This window comes from Mizuhopecten yessoensis, unplaced genomic scaffold (assembly GCF_002113885.1).
Source record: "Mizuhopecten yessoensis strain PY_sf001 unplaced genomic scaffold, ASM211388v2 scaffold3649, whole genome shotgun sequence".
NCBI lineage: Eukaryota > Metazoa > Mollusca > Bivalvia > Pectinida > Pectinidae > Mizuhopecten > Mizuhopecten yessoensis.
In genome coordinates, this window is record NW_018405150.1 from 25,565 (window position 1) to 48,085 (window position 22,521).

At 36.4% G+C, this 22,521-nt stretch overlaps 1 protein-coding gene across 5 annotated transcripts in view; it reads left to right on the plus strand.

Moving 5' to 3' along the window:
• Positions 1-22,521, plus strand: part of LOC110447899 (RNA-binding protein 33-like) — a 56,561-nt gene that overhangs the window by 13,539 nt on the left and 20,501 nt on the right. The window contains exons 7-13 of one of the 5 annotated variants that reach the window (XM_021493878.1): positions 1,258-1,426; positions 6,238-6,920; positions 7,835-7,952; positions 13,205-13,225; positions 14,495-14,539; positions 15,656-16,364; positions 19,260-19,386. In XM_021493878.1, the coding sequence (XP_021349553.1) occupies positions 1,258-1,426; positions 6,238-6,920; positions 7,835-7,952; positions 13,205-13,225; positions 14,495-14,539; positions 15,656-16,364; positions 19,260-19,386 (1,872 nt within the window). The remainder of the gene's footprint in view (positions 1-1,257; positions 1,427-6,237; positions 6,921-7,834; positions 7,953-13,204; positions 13,226-14,494; positions 14,540-15,655; positions 16,365-19,259; positions 19,387-22,521) is intronic. The other 4 variants (XM_021493879.1, XM_021493880.1, XM_021493881.1 and 1 more) reach the window with 4 other exon arrangements.

Sequence of the window (22,521 nt, forward strand, 5' to 3'; positions counted from 1 at the left end):
CTTTTAATTAAATATCTTCAAATTAATTCAGTGGGAGCATTGTTTACTATGAAAAGTAATGCAGCATACAAAGAGATAAAGAAATAAAATAGACAAGACAATGTTTCACTCACCGTAATAATGCAGTATTTTGTATTGATCAATCAGTAAATTCGTTGTTGTAGACATCATTGTAATGGTAGACTGTCGCATTCCGGAACTTCTCGGGCCTTTTTACCGACGTAGAAGGAAAACAGAGAGTTCCGATGAGTCTGATAGTCTGGTTTCGTTCTCCTCTATTCGGTTTGCAACTGTATCAGTTGCAAACTCCACAACCCCCCTCCCGAACCTCCCCCTCCCTCCCTCGTCGCTTCGCTCCTCAGGTGGCTGCCTTTGGCAGCCACAGAGTGGCCCCCCAATTGTCAGAAAGGAGGGGGGCATGTACACAAATGTCATAAATCCTGAATGCAACCCTGCATCTACATAGTTTTATATACAGTGACTCAACATACATCTACAAAGGTGTTTATATACAGTGACTCAGCAAACAGATCTACAAAGATTCATAAACAGTGACTCAGCATACATCTACAAAGGTGTTTCTATACAGTGATTCAGCATACATCTACATAGTTTTATATACAGTGACTCAGCATACATTTACAAAGGTGTTTATATACCGTGACACGGCATACATCTGCAAAGTTTTATATACAGTGACTTGGCATACATCTACAAAGTTTCATATACAGTGACTCAGCAAACAGCTCTACAAAGATTCATAAACAGTGACTCAGCATACATCTTCAAAGTTTTATATACATTGACTCAGCATACATCTACAAATGTGTTTATATACAGTGATTCAGCATACAGCTACATAGTTTTATATACATTGACTCAGCATACATCTACAAAGTTTTATATACATTGACTCAGCATACATCTACAATGGTGTTTTTACTCAATTGATGTGGATACCAGCATGTTGTATAAATACAGGGTGGCCACCCCTGGGGTGAAGGGGCAGAGCTAAAGATGAGAAGTATTTGAGAATTTTGCTTGTTTCTATTTTCATCAAAGTCACAGGCTCCTTTAGGTCAAATTTAGGCGGAATTGGTCACACTTCTTCCTCCATATGCCATGGCCACTTATTATTATTGTTGGTAGGGTGATGTGATTGTTTGTCAGGACGTTCAGTGTTGATGTCTCACTGTGATGTGATTGTTTGTCAGACGTTCAGTGTCGATGTCTCACTGTGATGTGATTGTTTTTCAGAACTCCCAGATGGAAGCTGCCGAAGATGAACAGGAAAGTGAGAGTGACAGCGAAAGTGACGAATCAGAATCAGGAAGAGGACGTTTCAAGTCAGAGCGTGCCAAGATCGTCACCACAACAACAGTGAAAGCCAAACCAAGAGACATTGATGCTATTCCAGACACACTAGGTAGTTGTTAATTTTGTTCATGACCTTAATGATGTAGTGTTAAGGTAGCTCCACACATCGTCATCAGCGTCCATTTTCGTGACGTACTTCCGGAAAAAGTCCAGCTCGGACTCAATTATCTTGATCGAAATGTGTATGTACACCATGTCGTCATTTCCGTATTGCGCATCGGGCATTCAATATCGTAGTGCAAATTATAGTTACACCAGGGCCGTTTTCGTTTAAACGGTCAAACCGATTGGACCACTGTTTTTCGTTTATTAAATAAGGTCGGACCTAGTAATCTGATGCTGCTTTCAGGCGAGCCTTGAGAAAGCCTTGCAAGGCCTGCATAAACATTTGCAGGTTCGCCAGGATTTATACCCGATATTGTTACATTTATAAACAGTCAAACTGGTTGTTCCGCATAAACGAACAGGCCCCTGGTAAACAATAGTACATGTGCGTGCAGATGATATGTCAACACCCGATATCGAGATTTTACCAAGAAATGTATAATCACACGTACTTCCGGAATAAAGCTTTCCAATTCATAGACATAAACAGACTCACGGGAAGACCGTGACATGAGACCAGATGACCTCCAGAAGGTCATATAGGAAACACATGGAATGCGGACGTACCGACCTCACATGTGCATATCATATACTTACACGAGTTCTTAAGCTCGAGGTCGTTACGATTTTCGCTGTTGAGGGAGTTTCGCTCTGTAGATTAAATCGTGTTTACAAATGTAGTCTACTTACTCTGTGAAAATAATGTTTTGTAAAATATCAAGATACCTATGAAATGCATGTGTTAGTGCACGTGAGAACGGCATACCATACGATAGCCTCTGGTCTCATATGTAACTGACATGTAATTAAAAGTATACCTTGAGTTAGCGGACTGTGGAATGATGTCTAAAGTGTACATGACTGAGGGTAATTTGGTTCCATTAAAGAACAATAAATTGATAGTTTTGATATCATATTTTTGATTTATTTCCATCATTTTTGTTATATGTAAACAGAGACAACTGTCATTGTGTAAATGTCATCCCTCTGCAAAAAGTTCCAATTTTTTTCAAGGAAGATAACTCTCAACCGGATCAAAGTGATTGTAAAATGTAAAATAAATTAATTATAAAGCCATTGTGTATATTTTGTTCACTTTACCATTCTATATGTATAGATCTTAGTGTCCTGTTTGCTTTTAGCTTGTAGATAATCACTTTTATTCGTACAAATTCAATAAAAAACACTTTGTGTAACATGTGTTACATATTTTGCTATAAATAAAATATTTGTAGGGTTAATTAGAAATGCTTCTTTTCATTTTGTTATTGTTGTTATTGTTCCGAACAATGCCACACACACAAAAAAAACGGAAAATATTAAAATTGACGAAAATTTAATTTTTTGGTATTTTTTCCAAAAAGTCCCCAAACTATCGGAATGTTTAGATTTTCATAAAATCAACTCTACATAGTTGCATAACCATAATATGAAAGTTTCAACAAATTTTGCTGGTTAATTGCGAAAGTGTGGAGCCACCTTAAATGACGTCAGTATTTTATGTTGTAATTACACGTGTCTCTCAAACTGAATTGACATTGTTTAAAATCATTGATGATTTGGTATGATCAACAGTTTGATGTACCATATGTCAACGCATGTGATGCTTTCATATGACATTCAGATAAAATAGGTTGTTTATTATATACAGGGGAACCGACTTATCATTGTATTGTAATTGCCAGAAATAACAGATATATTGTAATAAATGATCAAGCTGTGTTCGGTCATTTTTAGGTTGTCTGAACCGGAATGAGATGCCCTATGATTGTCAAACACATATAGATGTGGGAACATGGGAAGATGTTAATACATACTGATATTGTTATAATTGAAATAGATTTTTAATTGTTTAATATTTAAATCAGTGTTTGAAAAATATTAAAGAAAATTGCATTTTGTCCCTGTAATGGAAGTTATATGTTCACTTTCAAAATGACTTTGAGCAATTCCTCGGAACTAGCCTCATACTGCATCCTAACTAACGATACTGTAATGTAACATTCAAAAGGATGAAAGAAGTGATAAAATAATCATTATTTACTGATTTTGCGATAAAAAGGTGTGTGACATGTCCCATAAAGGTAGTGTGTACTTTACTGCGCTGGGTCAATAATTATTATATATGGGATAGAAACAAAAGAACCAAAACACAAATTATTTCCGTTTTTGGTTTTAAGTTATCATGAATCCCATTCAAGGAAAATAATGTACATGTATTGTAAATAAATCAGTCTTTGTGATTTCAACAATTTTTAGCTCACCGGGTCCGAAGGACCATACTGTGGCGTCCGTCGTTCGTACGTCAACAATTTCTTCAAGCGACTTCTTCTTAACCACTGATCGGAATTTAACTAAATTTAAATGGAAGCAACACCAGGTGGTGGGGATTCAAAATTGTACAAATGGTGAGGCTGACCCCCCAGGGGGCTGAGGGCGGGGCCAAAAGGGGGCAATTTGGCTATATTGCTACAAATGACTTCTTCTGTAGAACTATGCACTGGATAACAATCATATTTGGTCAGAAGCATTCATGGGAGGCAGGGATTCAAAATTGTACAAATGGTGGGGCTGACCCCCCAGGGGGCTGAGGGGCGTGCCAAAAAAGTTAATTACTTGAAAATGGTTGAGATCCCCATGGTATACAATTACTGAGTATTATAAAGAGAAAATGCACATATGCTTCCAGGATAGTTCTGGGGTCTGGCCCCACCCTTGGGACATAGTCCCTGTTTCGTAACTTTGAAACGGTTGAGATCCCAACCCCAAAACTATATATATAAATGCTTGGCATAAAGAGACGAGTGCAGTCATGATATTAGAATAGACCCTGGGGTCTGACCGAACCCCTAGGGACCTAGTTTCTGAGTCACACCTTGGAAACAGTTGAAATCCCCACCCTATAACTGTATATATAATTGCTGAATGCACATATATTTCTAGGATGGCCCTAGGCAGGGTTTGCCCCACCTTGGAGATTTAACCCCTGGGTCATAACTTAAGTAAATTACTTTAATTCATAAAAGTCTGCTGTCTAGCGCTGGATAGTTTAAATGACCAATTTCAACCATGCACTTTTTTTTCCTTAAATGATGAAGTCAGAGGTCAATTTTGAGAGGTGACCCACACAGAAGTAAACACAGCCTATTGTTGGTAATTAGAAGCTTTTAAAATCTCTTTGTCAAGTTCTTACAAGTCTGTCGTATTTGATACCTGGCTGCTGAAAGTGCAATATCTATTATTTGTCAAATTTTGAGTAAAAGCTTAACAAACCTGCAAATAAGAGGTCAATAGAATTGTAGAGATATTAACTGTTTCAAAAAGAGCATATATATATATATAGTGAATGAGATGAGGTTGTCCTTGCCCGTCTCTGAATGGACAATATGCATTCATACATTAACTATTTCCGTGCAATAACTACAACAAATGTTAACTGATTTTCTTCAAACTTAGTCACAGGGTTAAATGTCTTAAGGGCTCGGCCAAGTTCGATGACCACTTTCAGCGGACCCTATTTGGTGGAGTTATGGCCCCTTGAATAAGAAAAACGTAATTATCTGCTGGGTTTGGTTTCTGTGCAATAACTATAACAAATGTTAACCAATTTTCTTCAAACTTGGTTCGATTTTGATGAAAATTGGTATATAGGGATATTAGGGAACTGTGAATTCAACCCCATCGGTTTCGTTGCCAAAGCTACCACACGGAGGCTTCTGATTGGTTGAAATTTAGATATTTTTTTATTTTTATGAAAAATGGTATATAGGGGTATAAGGGGACTGCGAAAAAACCCTCATAAGTTTCGTTACCATAGCAACCACACGGAGGCTTCTGATTGGTCGAAATTGAGATATTGTTTGATTTCGATGAAAATTGGTATATAAGGATATTAGGGGACTGGGAATTCAATCGCATAGGTTTCGTTGCCATAACAACCATAAAGCAACCACAAGAAGGCTTCTGATTGGTGGACATTCAGATATTGTTCGATTTTGATGAAAATTGTTACAGAGGGGTTGGTATTTATGATCTATTTGAATGACACAGCTTTGCAAGCAAACAACATAATGCGCGCTAGGGTATAAGGGGGCTAGTTAGGGTGTTTCGTTGCCATAGCAACCCCATGGAGGTTTTCTTATTGGTCGAAATTAAGATATTTTCCCTTTTTGATGAAAATTGGTATATAGGGATATTAGGGGATTGCGAATAAAACTATATAAGCAACTACACAGAGGATTCTGATTGGTTGCAATTTAAAAATTGCTCAATTTCACTCAAATTTAGTATGTGCACTGTAGGTGTACTATGGTAATACGATCCTTTTCTGATGCATCTTTGTGACCATGGGGGCAGTTTGGGGGACATCTGTAATGGTCCCCCATTACAATTAGTACATCTTGCTGTAGATATTGTTCAGATGTTTCAACCAAATTCCTTATGCACATCCAACTCATGCTAAGTTTGCCAACCGACGTGATTTGTGCATATTTACAGATAATCAATGAGTTATAGGGCTTTTTTCTTTCTTCAAGTTTCAAGCTATACATTATGTCTCAACAGCACGATACTCGCATGTTTAAACCTAACCTCAATAATGTTGACCTACAATATGTCCTGCAAGTGGGGGATATAAATTCCACGAATTTGCTTGTTTTATGTAGACACAGAAAAGTTCCAAACAAGTTTATTTTCCCTATTTATATTTTTAATCACACCAAAATTTATCCGTTTTTTTTCGTAATTTATTTACAGAGATTTCAGAAGAGCAGCAGGCTCAGATTGATGAATTCCTGGTGTCTGGTGGCAAGAGAGGTCGCGGAAGAGGTCGAGGTCGTGGCAACAGTGGGCGGGGACATATGGGACAATCTGGGCGATTTCCTCCTTACCAAGGTCAAGGCCAGAACTTTGGTCAACAACAGTCCCAGCAATACCAAGGACAGATGTACAACCAGCCACCCAACTACCCACCCCAAGTTCAAGGTCACATGCTTCCACATATGGGACAGGGACAGGGATACCAGAACCAAAGTCAAATGCATCCTGGTCACATGCAAAGTCATCTCAGCCATGTACCGCCATCACAAAGTCATCCAAATGTAGTTCCTTCATCTCGTTCCAGTTATGGTCCATCGAAAATGAGTATTGACGTGAGTGAGAGTCTACAAGGCCACACAAGGCCAGTTCCTCTGACATCTAAATCATCTGTTCCAACCCTATTTACACTGGCAGGGTTGGATAAACCCAAGGCAGTGCAGCCACAGCCCCGCAAGATCCTCATCAACCCTCACTTCCGAGGTCCTGCTCAGCCCCAACAAGACCGGCCCCCTGCCTCTGTTGCTACAAGCATGCCTCACCCTGGACCTCAGATGCCAGGGCCATACCAAGGACCCACTAGTCGACCCCAGAACCATCAACACCCACAGGTATGTCATCAGGTAAAAACCTTCCAACCCAGCACCTAAACTGACCACTTTTCAAGTTATGAAAGGAGAGTTTTAACATACCGTATAAAAGGTTATTTACACTGTTTTGATATTTCGCGATTTTGACACAAAATTAGAAAATTAGATTTATACAGATTTTACTTAAGAGACCGAAACATATGATGGAACTAAATTTTGGCAGTGGTTTAGAAAAGGGACACTCGGCATATAATGTGTCAAATAGACAAATGAATAGGTTTTATTTCAGTAATATTGAGAAACAACGGGTAAGTGGTTATAACCACTGATAAATTAAAACAAATCATCTACAAAGCTGTTGGATGTGTGATATAATCTATTTTCAAACATCATAACTCTTTATCTATATGAATTGTCACAACCACTTGCACGTGACAACGTTACAGTTATGGAGTTTATTAGTGCAAATTTTATTTTCTCAATCATATAACTGACACGGGAAATCGCAAAAATGTCATCCCCATATAAATAACCTGTTAAATGGTATTTTTATAGTGCATGTTCATTATCTCTCATTGGAAAGTTATTAATTAAATTTAAATGAAAAGATGGACAAGTAGAATTTTAGTTCAAGCAATAGCATACTTGCATATTTGTCCTGGCAGAGTTTGACACTAATACTAGTCTGAGGTTAGTAGAAATCATCCAAGAATATTGAATCACCTTACCAATCTTAAAATATTGTTCAATTGAAATCTTAAATCAGAAATTAGACTATCCTTTTCCAAAATATAACATATATAGCATCTAACATTTACCAAATTACCGTAAATATGATCAATATATATTTTGATTGTCAAGATGAATAAAAAATTTATTAACAAAAGAATTTTCTTCATATTAATTAACTTAAATCAGTGACTCCTTTTCTGCGTGATTTGTTTCAGGACCGAGTCTGGCCACCGCACTCCCAGCCATCGGCAGGCCCTCCTTACCCTGTCCATGACACCCCACCTAGGTCCCAGCCCATGGGGGGGTTTCCACAGCCAGCACCAGGATTCCCAGGTATGTTCAAATTAGCCTGTCCACATGAGATCACAGGAAATGGGTGTGGAAGTTTAGGTTATTTTTTGAGGAATTTGTCTTGAACATTGATTTCATAAATATTGTGCCCTCAAAGGTGACATATATAGAAATTACTTATGTCATTGGGCTTTGGCATACAGATGTATTTTTAGGTCACCTGAGCCAAAGGCTCAAGTAACTATTGCAATCACCTTTAGTTTGTCGTTGGTCTTCAATCGTCTGTAAACTATTTACAGTTTTGACTTCTGAAGAACCTGTGAGTGGAACCTTTCAAACATGGTCAGGATCATCCTTGGTGGAAAAGGGTATCAAATCACGAAATTGGGGTTCCTGCCCATACCCCAGGGGCCAGAGTAGGGCCCCAAAGGGAAAATTAATTAATATTTAAAAAAAATCTTCTTCTCCAGACCCTGATGTACTGGATCGAATTCTCTTCATATGGATGGAAAGGTCCTCAGAGACTCTATTTAAATTGTAAATTTCAGTACCTTCGAGTCATCCACTCTTCCTTGTAGAGGGGGTAAAGTTTACTATATAGGGAATTATCTCTTATGGTATATTTTGTCCAATTTGGCAGGGCCCAAAAGAGAAAAATGGCTAAAGGTTCAAAATCTTCTTCTCCAGACTTTGATGTCAAATATACAACATTTGGTATAGCTCATGGACACTATATGTAGCAAGCTAGAACAAGCCACTCTAAAGCACTTTACAGTACATAGATATACAATTTACATAATGTCTACAACATTTGATATAGCGCCTTATCTAGCGAACATAAGCCACTCTAAAGCACTTTGCAGTACATAGATATACAATTACATAATGTATACATTTGATGTAGCGCCCTATCTAGCTAACATAAGACACTCTAAAGCACTTTACAGTACATAGATATACAATTTACGTAATGTATACAACATTTGATATAGCGCCTTATCTAGCGAACATAAGCCACTCTAAAGCACTTTACAGTACATAGATATACAATTTATACAATCAATACAATTAACATATGCATTGAATGATACATTAATCAATATTATTTTGAGGAATTACTACTACTTCTAGTCCTATGCAACCTGGCTCATATTCCATATGTGTGTATGCAGGTGAGTGTGCTGGAGTGTGTTTCATTCGGTTTATAGTGGGACCGTGCTTCCAACAGAATCTTTTGAATTGCTACCCCCCTTGGATGTTATAGCACAGATACTACAAAAAACACCCTTGATAATTAGGTCACCTGAGCTTTGCTCAAGTGACCTATTCTAATCGCTTTTCATCCGTCGTCGTCCGTCGTGCGTCGTGCGTAAACTTTTACATTTTCAACTTCTTCTCAAGAACCAGTGGATGGATTTTTTTCAAACTTGGTCAGAATCATCCTTGGTAGATGAGGATTCAAAATTGTAAAATTGGGATTCCTACCCCAAACCCTGGGGCCAGGGCTGGGCCCCAAAGGGAAAATTAACCAATATTTCAAAAATCTTCTTCTCCAGACTCAGAGGGACTACAGTCATTTTCTCTACATGGAAAGAAAGATCATCAGGGGCTTTACTTAAATTGTAAATTTCAGGACCCCCAAGCTATCCATTCTCCCTTTGGGAAGGGGTAAAGTTTACTATAGTTTATTTAGGGAATTAACACTTTTGGGTATATTTTGACAACTTTCTGTAGGAAATTATTTTTACTTGGTGAGAATTATCCTTGGAGGTAGATGGTTTCAAATTGTAAAATTGAGAATCCTACCCCAACCTGTGGGGCCAGAGCGGGGCCCCAAAGGGAAAATTAACCAATATTTGAAAAATCTTCTTCTCCAGACTAAGAGGTACTACAGTCATTTTCTCTACATGGAAAGAAAGATCATCAGGGGCTTTACTTAAATTGTACATTTCAGGACCCCCGAGCTATACGTTCTCCCTTGGGGAGGGGGTAAAGTTTACTATAGTTTATTTAGGGAATTAACACTTTTGGGTATATTTTGACAACTTTCTGTAGGAAATTATTTTTCCTTGGTGAGAATTATCCTTGGAGTTAGATGGTTTCAAATTATAAAATTGAGAATCCTACCCCATCCTGTGGGGCCAGAGCGGGGCCTCAAAGGGAAAATTAATTAATATTTAAAAAACATCTTCTTCTCCAGACTAAGAGGTACTACAGTCATTTTCTCTGCATGGAAAGGTACTACAGTCATTTTCTCTGCATGGAAAGGTACTACAGTCATTTTCTCTACATGAAAAGAAAGATCATCAGGGGCTTTACTTAAATTGTAAATTTCAGGACCCCCAAGCTATCAAAGGAGGGGGTAAATTTTAAGTTTACTATAGTTTATATAGGGAAATAACACTTTTGGGTATATTTGGACAACTTTCTGTAGGAAATTATTTTTACTTGGTGAGAATTATTCTTGGAGGAAGATGGTTTCAAATTGTAAAATTGAGATTCCTACCCCAACCCCTGGGGCCAGGGCGGGGCCCCAAAGGGAAAATTAACCAATATTTCAAAAATCTTCTTCCCCAGACTCAGAGGTACTACAGTCATTTTCTCTACATGGAAAGAAAGATCATCAGGGGCTTTACTTAAATTGTAAATTTCAGGACCCCCAAGCTATTCAAGGAGGGGGTAAATTTTAAGTTTACTATAGTTTATATATGGAAATAACACTTTTGGGTATATATTTTATCCATTTTCTGCAGAAAATTACTCAAACTTAGTCAGAATCAACTTTGGTGAATGAGAGTATTACTTTGTTAAATTGGGATTCCTGCCCCATCCCCAGGGGCCGGTGGGGCCCCAAAGGGAACATTTACCAATATTTTCAAATTCTTATCCTTTGATGACATGACAAGTATTGTATTTCACTTAGTTTACCTGCTGATTTCCACATCACATCTAAACAATAAAATAAAGTTACCAGTACCTATGATATAACTCAGGTGACTGCTAAGGCCCTTGGGCCTCTTGTTAATTATATAGCTACACGTAGATCCATTGAGCAGGTAAATAAATATGTTTCCTGATATTAAAATATATCAAATACTATAGCTGTCAGAGCCGCACCTACAACCAGTAGTTTATATCTGGCAGGAGTCTCATTATAGCCATAATCACGGTATGTATAAATTAACCCTAGAAGAGATTGTACTAAACAAGGCTTTCAAAATTTTCACAAAATCAAAATTAATTCAAACAAACTCATCTTGCGATGTCACCAATCGTCTCCAATCCCGTGGCACTCGAAAGTGAGATAGTTAACTCCAAAGTTAATAACCAGGTCCCGTACACTCTGCCGATTGAGCTATATAGCTGTAAAGACCTATAATAGCTTTATTGACCTACATTGTATCTGAAATAGGTCTTTTGAGCTATTTTCGTGTAATTTTCTTTTTTAAGGAAAATGAAACAAAGTCGCTTTAAAAAGAAGATTTTATCATTAGGTTGATAACAAAAGACATTAAATGTAAGTATTCTTTTAAAAAAAAAAGGATGTAAAAAAATTGGAAATTTTACGTTTATGAAAAATGCAAATAAACATCTAAATGTATGCTTTTTGTAGTCAACATTACCATAAACCTTATTGTTTCATGCGACTTTGCTTTAATTTAATGAAAATTGAAATCTGAGAAAATATAGCTCAATACAGCTTTAACTTATAGGTGAATAAAGCTATATAGGTCTTTATAGCTTTATAGCTCAATCGGCAGAGTGTACTGGACCTGATAACGTTAACGTCTGCAACTGAAAGGCCACTCCCGACTTCAAAAGCACTAGAATAGTGAGGCGATTTGCTTTTTTTTATTGTCCGATTGGTATGTTTCAAAAACGACTGCCATTAAATTAGTTGCAGGGGCCGCCGCCATCAAACGTTTGTCACCGGCGTGATCACATTTATTAAACTTTAATGCAAGCACTGTTGTGTGTAGGGAAGCCGTCTTAAAACACAGTCCGTGTCGAAAGAGTGCTTGAATACACTGATCTGCAACAGGGGCCTGTTCGTTTATGCGGAACAACCGGTCTGTCTGTTTTTAAATGTAATATTTTCGGGTATAAATCCTGTCGGGCCTGCAAATGTTTATGCAGGCCTTGCAATGCTTTGTCAAGGCTCACCTGAAAGCAGCATCAGCTTACAAGGTCCAACCTTATTTCATAAACGAACAACTCTGGTACAACCGGTCCAACCGTATGGATCGCGATAAACGAAAGCGGCCCAGTATCGATTGAATGACCCTGATTGTGTCTAAAATGTAAAACGGTAACAAAAAGCCGGAAATTCCGGAATTTTTTCCCGTAATATTGTTAGGGTCGGCGGTAAAATTAGGGTCGGTCGGGTAACCAGAAACAACCATATTTTTTTGATAGGCCTAATGAGATCTTTCCGATATTGTAATGATTGGATCTATTTCTCTTACATTTAAAGAACTGTTCTAGTAAATATGTGAAACGGAGCATCTACTCTTTTCATGACTTGATCAAACAGATAAGAGAAAAGAAGAGAAAAGATCAAGCTGACATAAACTAATGAAGATGGTACAATGGTGGGCGCCGAGATCCATCTCTTGTTGCTATATTTTCTCCATTTTTAGCTAGAATTAATTCAAACTGAATTAGCTGGAATTAAATTCAGTGAAATTAAAAATTATCAGAAAATAAGATATGGTCCTTCACCAGGGTTGGTTATCATGGAAAATTGACAATATATATTATATTTCTCAATTGCAAAATATTTGTTTATTATTTTCTTTGGTGACATGACAAGTAACGTATTTCTCATTGTTTACACGCTTATTTCTTCTTCACTTCTCAACAACAAAACCTACCTTTTGATATAACTCAGGTGACGTTAAGGCTATTGGGTCTCTTGCTTTCTTTACATGGGTAAATTGCAATCAGCTGTCATATGACTGTGATGACTTTTTGAAAGTATTAAGATCAGGTATGACCTGAGATGATTCAGTGAGAGTCCTTTGGATGTATTGGACAAAAGTTAAGGGGTAGTGATATTTCTAAAACTTTATACAAATCATTTGAATACTAAAAGTACAAATCTTTTCTTATGCCTCTGAGGGTTTCTTATGAAATTTGTTTTGGTTTGGTATATGTGACACATGGTGTGTATTTTTAGACAAAAGCACCAATCAACAAAATAGCTCTTTTGCAAAACATGAACCAGGACAATTTGTCTAATCCACATTCATAGTTGTGGGTCTGATAATACAACAAGAAATTGATTTTTTTAGCTGACAGCTCTGTGCGAGATGGTAAGTGGTACTGATGCATGGTTTCGCTGTTCTTTGATTACCCTTTATTAAATATATAACACTTCTAGTCTATTTTTATCCTGATGTCCGATGATACATTTAAGATGATCTCTAACATACGATTTTAATTGTTTCTGATTTTTATAGTGAGTGTTTGGAGATAAGTAAAATAATTCCTGGGTGTTTTTTGGCATGAAATTTCGATTGAGATATTCATCAACCAGCACCGTATCGGAGATTATATGGGTGCCCTATAGTAATCACTCTGTCTGTCTGTCTGTCTGTCCACAAATTTTGTTCCTGGCTGATAACTTTGGTATCTATGGACCGATGGACATGAAACTTGGTCAAGATGTTCAGTTCACAAAAATACACATTGAGGTAAAAAGTCAAGGTCAAAGGGCAAGGTCATTAGGTTCAAAGGTCAAGCTCAAATTTTACACCTTTTCACTGATGAACATTTTGTTATGACATTATGAAGCAAAGTTGATCAGAATTAAACAAGGAGTCAACTGACCTAAGGTCAAGGTCATCGGGTCAGGGGGTCAAGGTCAAATTTTGTAGCTTTTCACTGGTGAACATTTCGCTATGATACTTTGAAGCAATGTTGCTAAGAATTAAAAAAAGAGTCAATTGACCAAAGGTCCAGGTCAAGGGGTCCAAAGGGTCAAGGTCAAGTTTTGTATTTTTCACTGATGAACATTTTGTTATGACATTATGAAGCAATGTTGGTCTGAATTCAAGAATAAGTCAACTGACTAAAGATCAGGGTCACTGGGTTAATGGTCAAGGTCATTTGGGTCCAAAGGTCAAAGACAAAGTTGATCTCTGACTTTGACCCTGGCTCTTGATGGAGGAGGTTTATAAGGTAAAATAAAACAAATCAAAGCTAACAAATGAGTGTTGCACTGGTATTTACATTTCTGTTAGCCCAGCAAATATGGAGGTGGGAGGAAACTAGACTCACATCATAGTACATGTAAAATGTATATTTTGCTTCCTGGCGTTTCATTTTGAAGTCCAAATGTCAAACTTCAAGCTCAGCTATATGGGCAGATCGCTTCTTGATGATTATGGGGGATATATTGCCACAAGACGGGGCCCTTACTGACCTGTCAGTGTTCTAGTTATTCTTCTATGCCTAATTTCAATTCTTAATGAAAGAGCTTATTTTAAAAGTATTAAAAGAATAACAGAAAATGGCAGCTGAAAATTTTGGTTTTCCTAAAAAGAAAATCCTATTTGAATCACTTGACCTGCTTTTTCAAGAATCAGTTGGAAATACTGGCATTGGAGACCATGTTGAAGATAATGGTATGTGCAAGAGGTTGCAGCTTTTGAATTTGTTCTTGTTTTGTTCATATGTTCAAATTATGAAATGACCTTGTCCCTGCCTTTTTAAATTACTTCGGGGTTTTACTTTTAATTGGTCCCTCGGTGTACAATTTCCATCAGTCCAACACCCGGGAACAGTAAATGTTTTGTGGAGCTTGTTAAACTTTTCAATATTTAATGAACTAATATAAGTTAATTAGCTGGTAAAAATATTTCAGAAACTGCTTGTTGGCTAGAACTCATGAGATTGTACACCCTGTGGTCTATCTACCTGTCACTCATTGCCTCAATATACATGTATTTAGATTTTCACCACTTTTGGTGTGCATTTGTGTGATGCCAATGTCTATGCTAAACTTGAAGGTGACTGGCATGGAATCTTCTCCTTTTTAATGAGGTCACCGGTACTGCCTCAAATTGATTGGTCTTTCTTATTCACATACAAGATTTTCACCAAATTGTCTCCAGGACAAGGTAAATTATGAGTAAAATCTGTGATTTAGTTCCTTCGGAACATACTTTCTCAGTTCTGTTTGGCCGAAGCTTTCTGATAAATGGTACTGTGTACTCCAGCACATCACAGTGGTGGTGGGGGGAGGGGGGGGGGGGGCATGAACTCCTCCACAACGTTGCTTGTTCACATTGTCTCCCAGATTGAAATTTTATTTTTTTGTTGACAGCAGTTTGATTACAGTGGAACTATTATTAATTTAAAATTTAATTTTGATAACATAAAAAATGGAATTATACTTATGTAAATAACTAGAATATATATTTTTAGCTTGATTATAAAATCTTGCAGGTAAATAATTATTAACAAATAATTGCTATAAATATGGGGATTGTTTCACTTTATAAAAAGTATACAGATAAAAAAAAAATCTCAATGGTAATAAAATAATTGGTTTTCCCTGTGTTTTTGTAACTGACATAATTATTCTCAAATCATTTTGAAACAACAAAGAGTAGGTAGTTCATTTCAAGCTCACTGGCTTCTTGTTCAATATGTTCGTGCAGATATCTTCAAGTTGGTGATGTTATCTTTTGTACAAACTAATACTTTCAAGTTGGTGATTTTATCTTTTGTACAAACAGGTGGGCCACGGCCTCAGCAAGGTTTTCCTCAGAACAATGGACCTCCTAACATGTTTCCTGGTGGTCCCTCTGGCCCTAGGGGGGCACAACCAGCCTTGAACCACCCCCAGATGGGTATGTTACCCCCTGGGCACCCACAACATCGTCCCCAGGGCCCATTCCCTGGCCCCATGGATATGGCCCGGTATGGAACTCCCCATCAGCAGCAGCATCAGCACAGATTCCAGTCTCCAGCAAGCATGAACCAGTTCAATAATCCACCTCGACAGCTCCAGCCTGGACCTGGAGGACATGGAATCCCTGCTCATCCTCATCAGCACCCAAGGGGCACTCAATTTCCCCCTCACATGAATCAGAGTCAACGCCCACCCCATCAGGGTGGTCCAAGACCACAGTTCCATCCGAACCAACAGGGTAGCCATGGTAACCAAGCTAATCGGGGAACTCAAGGTAACCAGCAGCGCTTCCAGCCTCCAGCACCACCAAATCAGATGATGCCAATGCATAATCATCCAAACCAACAGCCTCGCCACCCCATGCAGCACCAGCCCAGGCAACAACAACCACGCCAACAACAACCACGCCAGCAACAGCCATGCCAGCAACAACCACGCCAGCAACAACCACGCCAACAACAGCCTCGCATGCAGAACACTAATCGACAGAATCAGTTCCAACCCAGACAGCAGTTCAGTGGCAACAAAAGAAAGTATGTTTTGATTGAATGATTTACACTTGGGTAGAAAACAATTCAGTTTGTCATACTATGTTGTTCTTAGGGCTATTCCATTAAAATCCCCCCCCCCCGGGAAGGCACTTTTTTTTTCAGGGGGACCACTCACAGAAGTGGGGGTTTTCCAGGAGGTACATGGCAAAGAACTATATTTCTGGGTTTTAGGACCACCCATAGAAGCAATATGTTTCTATTAATTCGTATATTCAAGTCTTATATATATATATATATTGCATCAATGTCAATTCCAAATGATGTATTATAACTCTAATCGTTTTTTGGTTTAAAATTACCGAAAAGCTTTACATGCACCTGACTTTCACCATTTTATAAACTGACGACTTTTTATCTGTAAAATATCAGCCAAAAACTAGACATGCTGTTCTGAGTCCAAATCAGAGGCCACAAACACCTACATTTCCATATGTCATCAATTGCGAACTACCTATAAGGGGAAAAGTTAACCGACACACGAGGTCGTTGACATTTGGGTAATCATATACTCAGTTGGTTTCATCATGATTTATACGTCAGCTTATTGCAAAACCAATCGATTTTTGAATGATATATCTCTTACATTCCAGTAAAAATTGAGTTGTACCTCTAAGTTTCCCTGTTACGGTCCCTAACTCATTCAACTGGAAAGCTTGGAGTGTGGAACAGGTATGCGGCTGGCTCCCAGCCCTGTTCCACACTCCAAGCTTTCCAGTCCGCCATCTTCTTTTGAAAGCCCCATATGTAATGTAGGCGTTATCACCCCTTAACCATTTGAGAAAATCGCAATCGTGATGTGAGCGTTTCCCGACATTGAAATAAAAAAAAAGACAAAACATGAAATAAAAAAAAAGACAAAACACGAAATAAAAAAAAAGACAAAACACGAATAAAAAAGACTAAACACATGCTATCTTCCCAGATTAGCTGTGGGTTTGATGTACTGCAACAATGCCAGAGATGTTATTTAAAATGAAGGATAATTATAGACCATGAACAGAAGTGATTTTCTCCAGATCAGCATGTGGTACAGAATCTTTTTATTTTGCTCACGCCAACCATGCACAGAAGTTCTATATTTTGCCGTCCGGGGGTTAGGTGTATGTTTTAATGGAATAGCCCTGATCAATTGTTTGAGGGAAACATCATGAAAAGTAAAACAATTTGTAATCAACCAATGGAGGGATTTTGACTTAATTTGTTCTAGAGCATCTTTGGACAAAGAGGTCTCGATCATATATATAAACACTGGGTGTGGCCCACCTGGGGTCAGAGGGGCAAAGTCCAATAGGGGAAATAGAGGAATATCATTCTCCTTCTGTACAAATGAAGGGATTTAAACCAAAGATTGTCTGGAGCATAAGGTAAAAAGACTGTATTTTTGTCTAAACTGAGGCTGTAAAAGACTATTTGTTTTGTAAACTGAGGCTCCGGCCCCCTTCTGGGGGCAGAAAGGGGAGGCCCAATAGGGGAAATAGAAGAAAATGTTTCACCTTCTGTACAAATGAAGGGATTTAAACAAAATCTGAAGCATGCTTAGGGAAAAGGACTTGTTTTATATGCAGAGACTGTGGCCCCGTTTAAGGCAGATGGGTGTGGCCCAATAGGGGAAATAGAGAAAAAAGATAAAATCCTTCTCCTTTTGTACCAATGAAGAGATTTTAACCAAACCTGTTTAAGAGCATCTTTAGATAAAGGATATCAGTCTTTTATTAACAAGAGGATGTGTCAGACCACATTTGCCACAGTCTCCGTAGCATGCTTCAGATTTTTTTCAGATAGGGGAATTAGAGGAAAATCTTTCTCCTTCAGAACAAATAAAGATATTTAATTGAGCTCAGGTGTGGTCTGGAGCATCCTTAGTCAAAGATGACTCAATATTGAAGGCTGTGCACCCTATTTCTGGGCAGAAAGATGGGGCCCAATAGGGGAACTAGAGGAAAATATTTAAAATCCTTCCACTTTAGTACCAATGAAGGGATTTTAACCAAATTTGGACTTGATAATCTTTGGGAAAAGGGAATTAAGATTTGTCTTCACAAAGGACGTTGCCCCATAGGGACAGAGGTGATCAAATAGGGAAAATAGAGGGACATTTTTATCCTTCTGTACAAATGAAGGGATTCAAACCAAATGTGGTCTAAAGCATCCTTAGTGAAAGAGGACTAAATTTTGTATAAATTGAGGCCTAGGTTCCCCATTCGAGATGAGGGGAAATTAAACCCTTCTCTTTATGTACCAAAAAAAGGATTTTAACCAAACATGTTCTAGAGCATCTTTCAGCAAAGAGTATTAAATTTTGTATAAACAGTGTGTGGGCCAATAGGGGAAATAGAGTTTAACATTTTTAAAAGCTTTATACCTTCTGTTTGAAAAGAGGGTTTATCACCAAATTTGTTATAGATCATCTGTAGGCAACAGGGACTTAATTGTATATAAATGGAGGGTGTGGCCCCATTGAGGCAGAGGGCGGGGCCCAATATTGTATAAAAAAGAAACTATTTTTAATATCTTCCTCTTTCAATTTAAATCGAGGGATTTTAACCAATTTTGGTCAAGAGAACCTGCAGGCAAAGACAACTAAATTTGGTATAAATGGAGATTGTTGCCCCCAAGTGGGCAGAGGGATGTGGCCCAATAAGGGAAATAGAGGTAAATCAATAAAATCTTTCACCTTCCATATGAATTAAGGGATTTTCCCCCACCCTATAACCAAATATACAACTGCTATCCCCTTGCATTGAGCTAGTGGAATTGTACATCACTGTATAAAATTAGCAAAGCATTCACTTTTTTTTTTGGTGAATGCATCTTTTTTATACATATAGTAATTGTAAAATTTCAAATGAATGGTAAAAGTATTCTTCTAAATTACAGCTTTAACCGAAATGCTCAGGAGGATAGTCAGGAGATTCAGAGTATCCAGGTTATCAGTCGAGGAAAACGTCAGTCAGTAGACAAGGACAAAGGAGAACACTCACCTGCTAAAATAGCCAAGTCAGAGGTAAGATAAGCTGTAGTAAAAATAATAGGATCAGTATACTTTGGTACAAAGTCAGAAATAGGAAATATTATAATAGGATCAGTATACTTTGGTACAAAGTCAGAATTAGGAAATATTATAATAGGATCAGTATACTTTGGTACAAAGTCAGAAATAGGAAATATTATAATAGGATCAGTATACTTTGGTACAAAGTCAGAAATAGGAAATATTATAATAGGATCAGTATACTTTGGTACAAAGTCAGAAATAGGAAATATTATAATAGGATCAGTATACTTTGGTACAAAGTCAGAAATAGGAAATATTATAATAGGATCAGTATACTTTGGTACAAAGTCAGAAATAGGAAATATTATAATAGGATCAGTATACTTTGGTACAAAGTCAGAAATAGGAAATATTATAATAGGATCAGTATACTTTGGTACAAAGTCAGAAATAGGAAATATTATAATAGGATCAGTATACTTTGGTACAAAGTCAGAAATAGGAAATATTATAATAGGATCAGTATACTTTGGTACAAAGTCAGAAATAGGAAATATTATAATAGGATCAGTATACTTTGGTACAAAGTCAGAAATAGGAAATATTATAATAGGATCAGTATACTTTGGTACAAAGTCAGAAATAGGAAATATTATAATAGGATCAGTATACTTTGGTACAAAGTCAGAAATAGGAAATATTATAATAGGATCAGTATACTTTGGTACAAAGTCAGAAATAGGAAATATTATAATAGGATCAGTATACTTTGGTACAAAGTCAGAAATAGGAAATATTATAATAGGATCAGTATACTTTGGTACAAAGTCAGAAATAGGAAATATTATAATAGGATCAGTATACTTTGGTACAAAGTCAGAAATAGGAAATATTATAATAGGATCAGTATACTTTGGTACAAAGTCAGAAATAGGAAATATTATAATAGGATCAGTATACTTTGGTACAAAGTCAGAAATAGGAAATATTATAATAGGATCAGTATACTTTGGTACAAAGTCAGAAATAGGAAATATTATAATAGGATCAGTATACTTTGGTACAAAGTCAGAAATAGGAAATATTATAATAGGATCAGTATACTTTGGTACAAAGTCAGAAATAGGAAATATTATAATAGGATCAGTATACTTTGGTACAAAGTCAGAAATAGGAAATATTATAATAGGATCAGTATACTTTGGTACAAAGTCAGAAATAGGAAATATTATAATAGGATCAGTATACTTTGGTACAAAGTCAGAAATAGGAAATATTATAATAGGATCAGTATACTTTGGTACAAAGTCAGAAATAGGAAATATTATAATAGGATCAGTATACTTTGGTACAAAGTCAGAAATAGGAAATATTATAATAGGATCAGTATACTTTGGTACAAAGTCAGAAATAGGAAATATTATAATAGGATCAGTATACTTTGGTACAAAGTCAGAAATAGGAAATATTATAATAGGATCAGTATACTTTGGTACAAAGTCAGAAATAGGAAATATTATAATAGGATCAGTATACTTTGGTACAAAGTCAGAAATAGGAAATATTATAATAGGATCAGTATACTTTGGTACAAAGTCAGAAATAGGAAATATTATAATAGGATCAGTATACTTTGGTACAAAGTCAGAAATAGGAAATATTATAATAGGATCAGTATACTTTGGTACAAAGTCAGAAATAGGAAATATTATAATAGGATCAGTATACTTTGGTACAAAGTCAGAAATAGGAAATATTATAATAGGATCAGTATACTTTGGTACAAAGTCAGAAATAGGAAATATTATAATAGGATCAGTATACTTTGGTACAAAGTCAGAAATAGGAAATATTATAATAGGATCAGTATACTTTGGTACAAAGTCAGAAATAGGAAATATTATAATAGGATCAGTATACTTTGGTACAAAGTCAGAAATAGGAAATATTATAATAGGATCAGTATACTTTGGTACAAAGTCAGAAATAGGAAATATTATAATAGGATCAGTATACTTTGGTACAAAGTCAGAAATAGGAAATATTATAATAGGATCAGTATACTTTGGTACAAAGTCAGAAATAGGAAATATTATAATAGGATCAGTATACTTTGGTACAAAGTCAGAAATAGGAAATATTATAATAGGATCAGTATACTTTGGTACAAAGTCAGAAATAGGAAATATTATAATAGGATCAGTATACTTTGGTACAAAGTCAGAAATAGGAAATATTATAATAGGATCAGTATACTTTGGTACAAAGTCAGAAATAGGAAATATTATAATAGGATCAGTATACTTTGGTACAAAGTCAGAAATAGGAAATATTATAATAGGATCAGTATACTTTGGTACAAAGTCAGAAATAGGAAATATTATAATAGGATCAGTATACTTTGGTACAAAGTCAGAAATAGGAAATATTATAATAGGATCAGTATACTTTGGTACAAAGTCAGAAATAGGAAATATTATAATAGGATCAGTATACTTTGGTACAAAGTCAGAAATAGGAAATATTATAATAGGATCAGTATACTTTGGTACAAAGTCAGAAATAGGAAATATTATAATAGGATCAGTATACTTTGGTACAAAGTCAGAAATAGGAAATATTATAATAGGATCAGTATACTTTGGTACAAAGTCAGAAATAGGAAATATTATAATAGGATCAGTATACTTTGGTACAAAGTCAGAAATAGGAAATATTATAATAGGATCAGTATACTTTGGTACAAAGTCAGAAATAGGAAATATTATAATAGGATCAGTATACTTTGGTACAAAGTCAGAAATAGGAAATATTATAATAGGATCAGTATACTTTGGTACAAAGTCAGAAATAGGAAATATTATAATAGGATCAGTATACTTTGGTACAAAGTCAGAAATAGGAAATATTATAATAGGATCAGTATACTTTGGTACAAAGTCAGAATTAGGAAATATTATAATAGGATCAGTATACTTTGGTACAAAGTCAGAATTAGGAAATATTATAATAGGATCAGTATACTTTGGTACAAAGTCAGAAATAGGAAATATTATAATAGGATCAGTATACTTTGGTACAAAGTCAGAAATAGGAAATATTATAATAGGATCAGTATACTTTGGTACAAAGTCAGAATTAGGA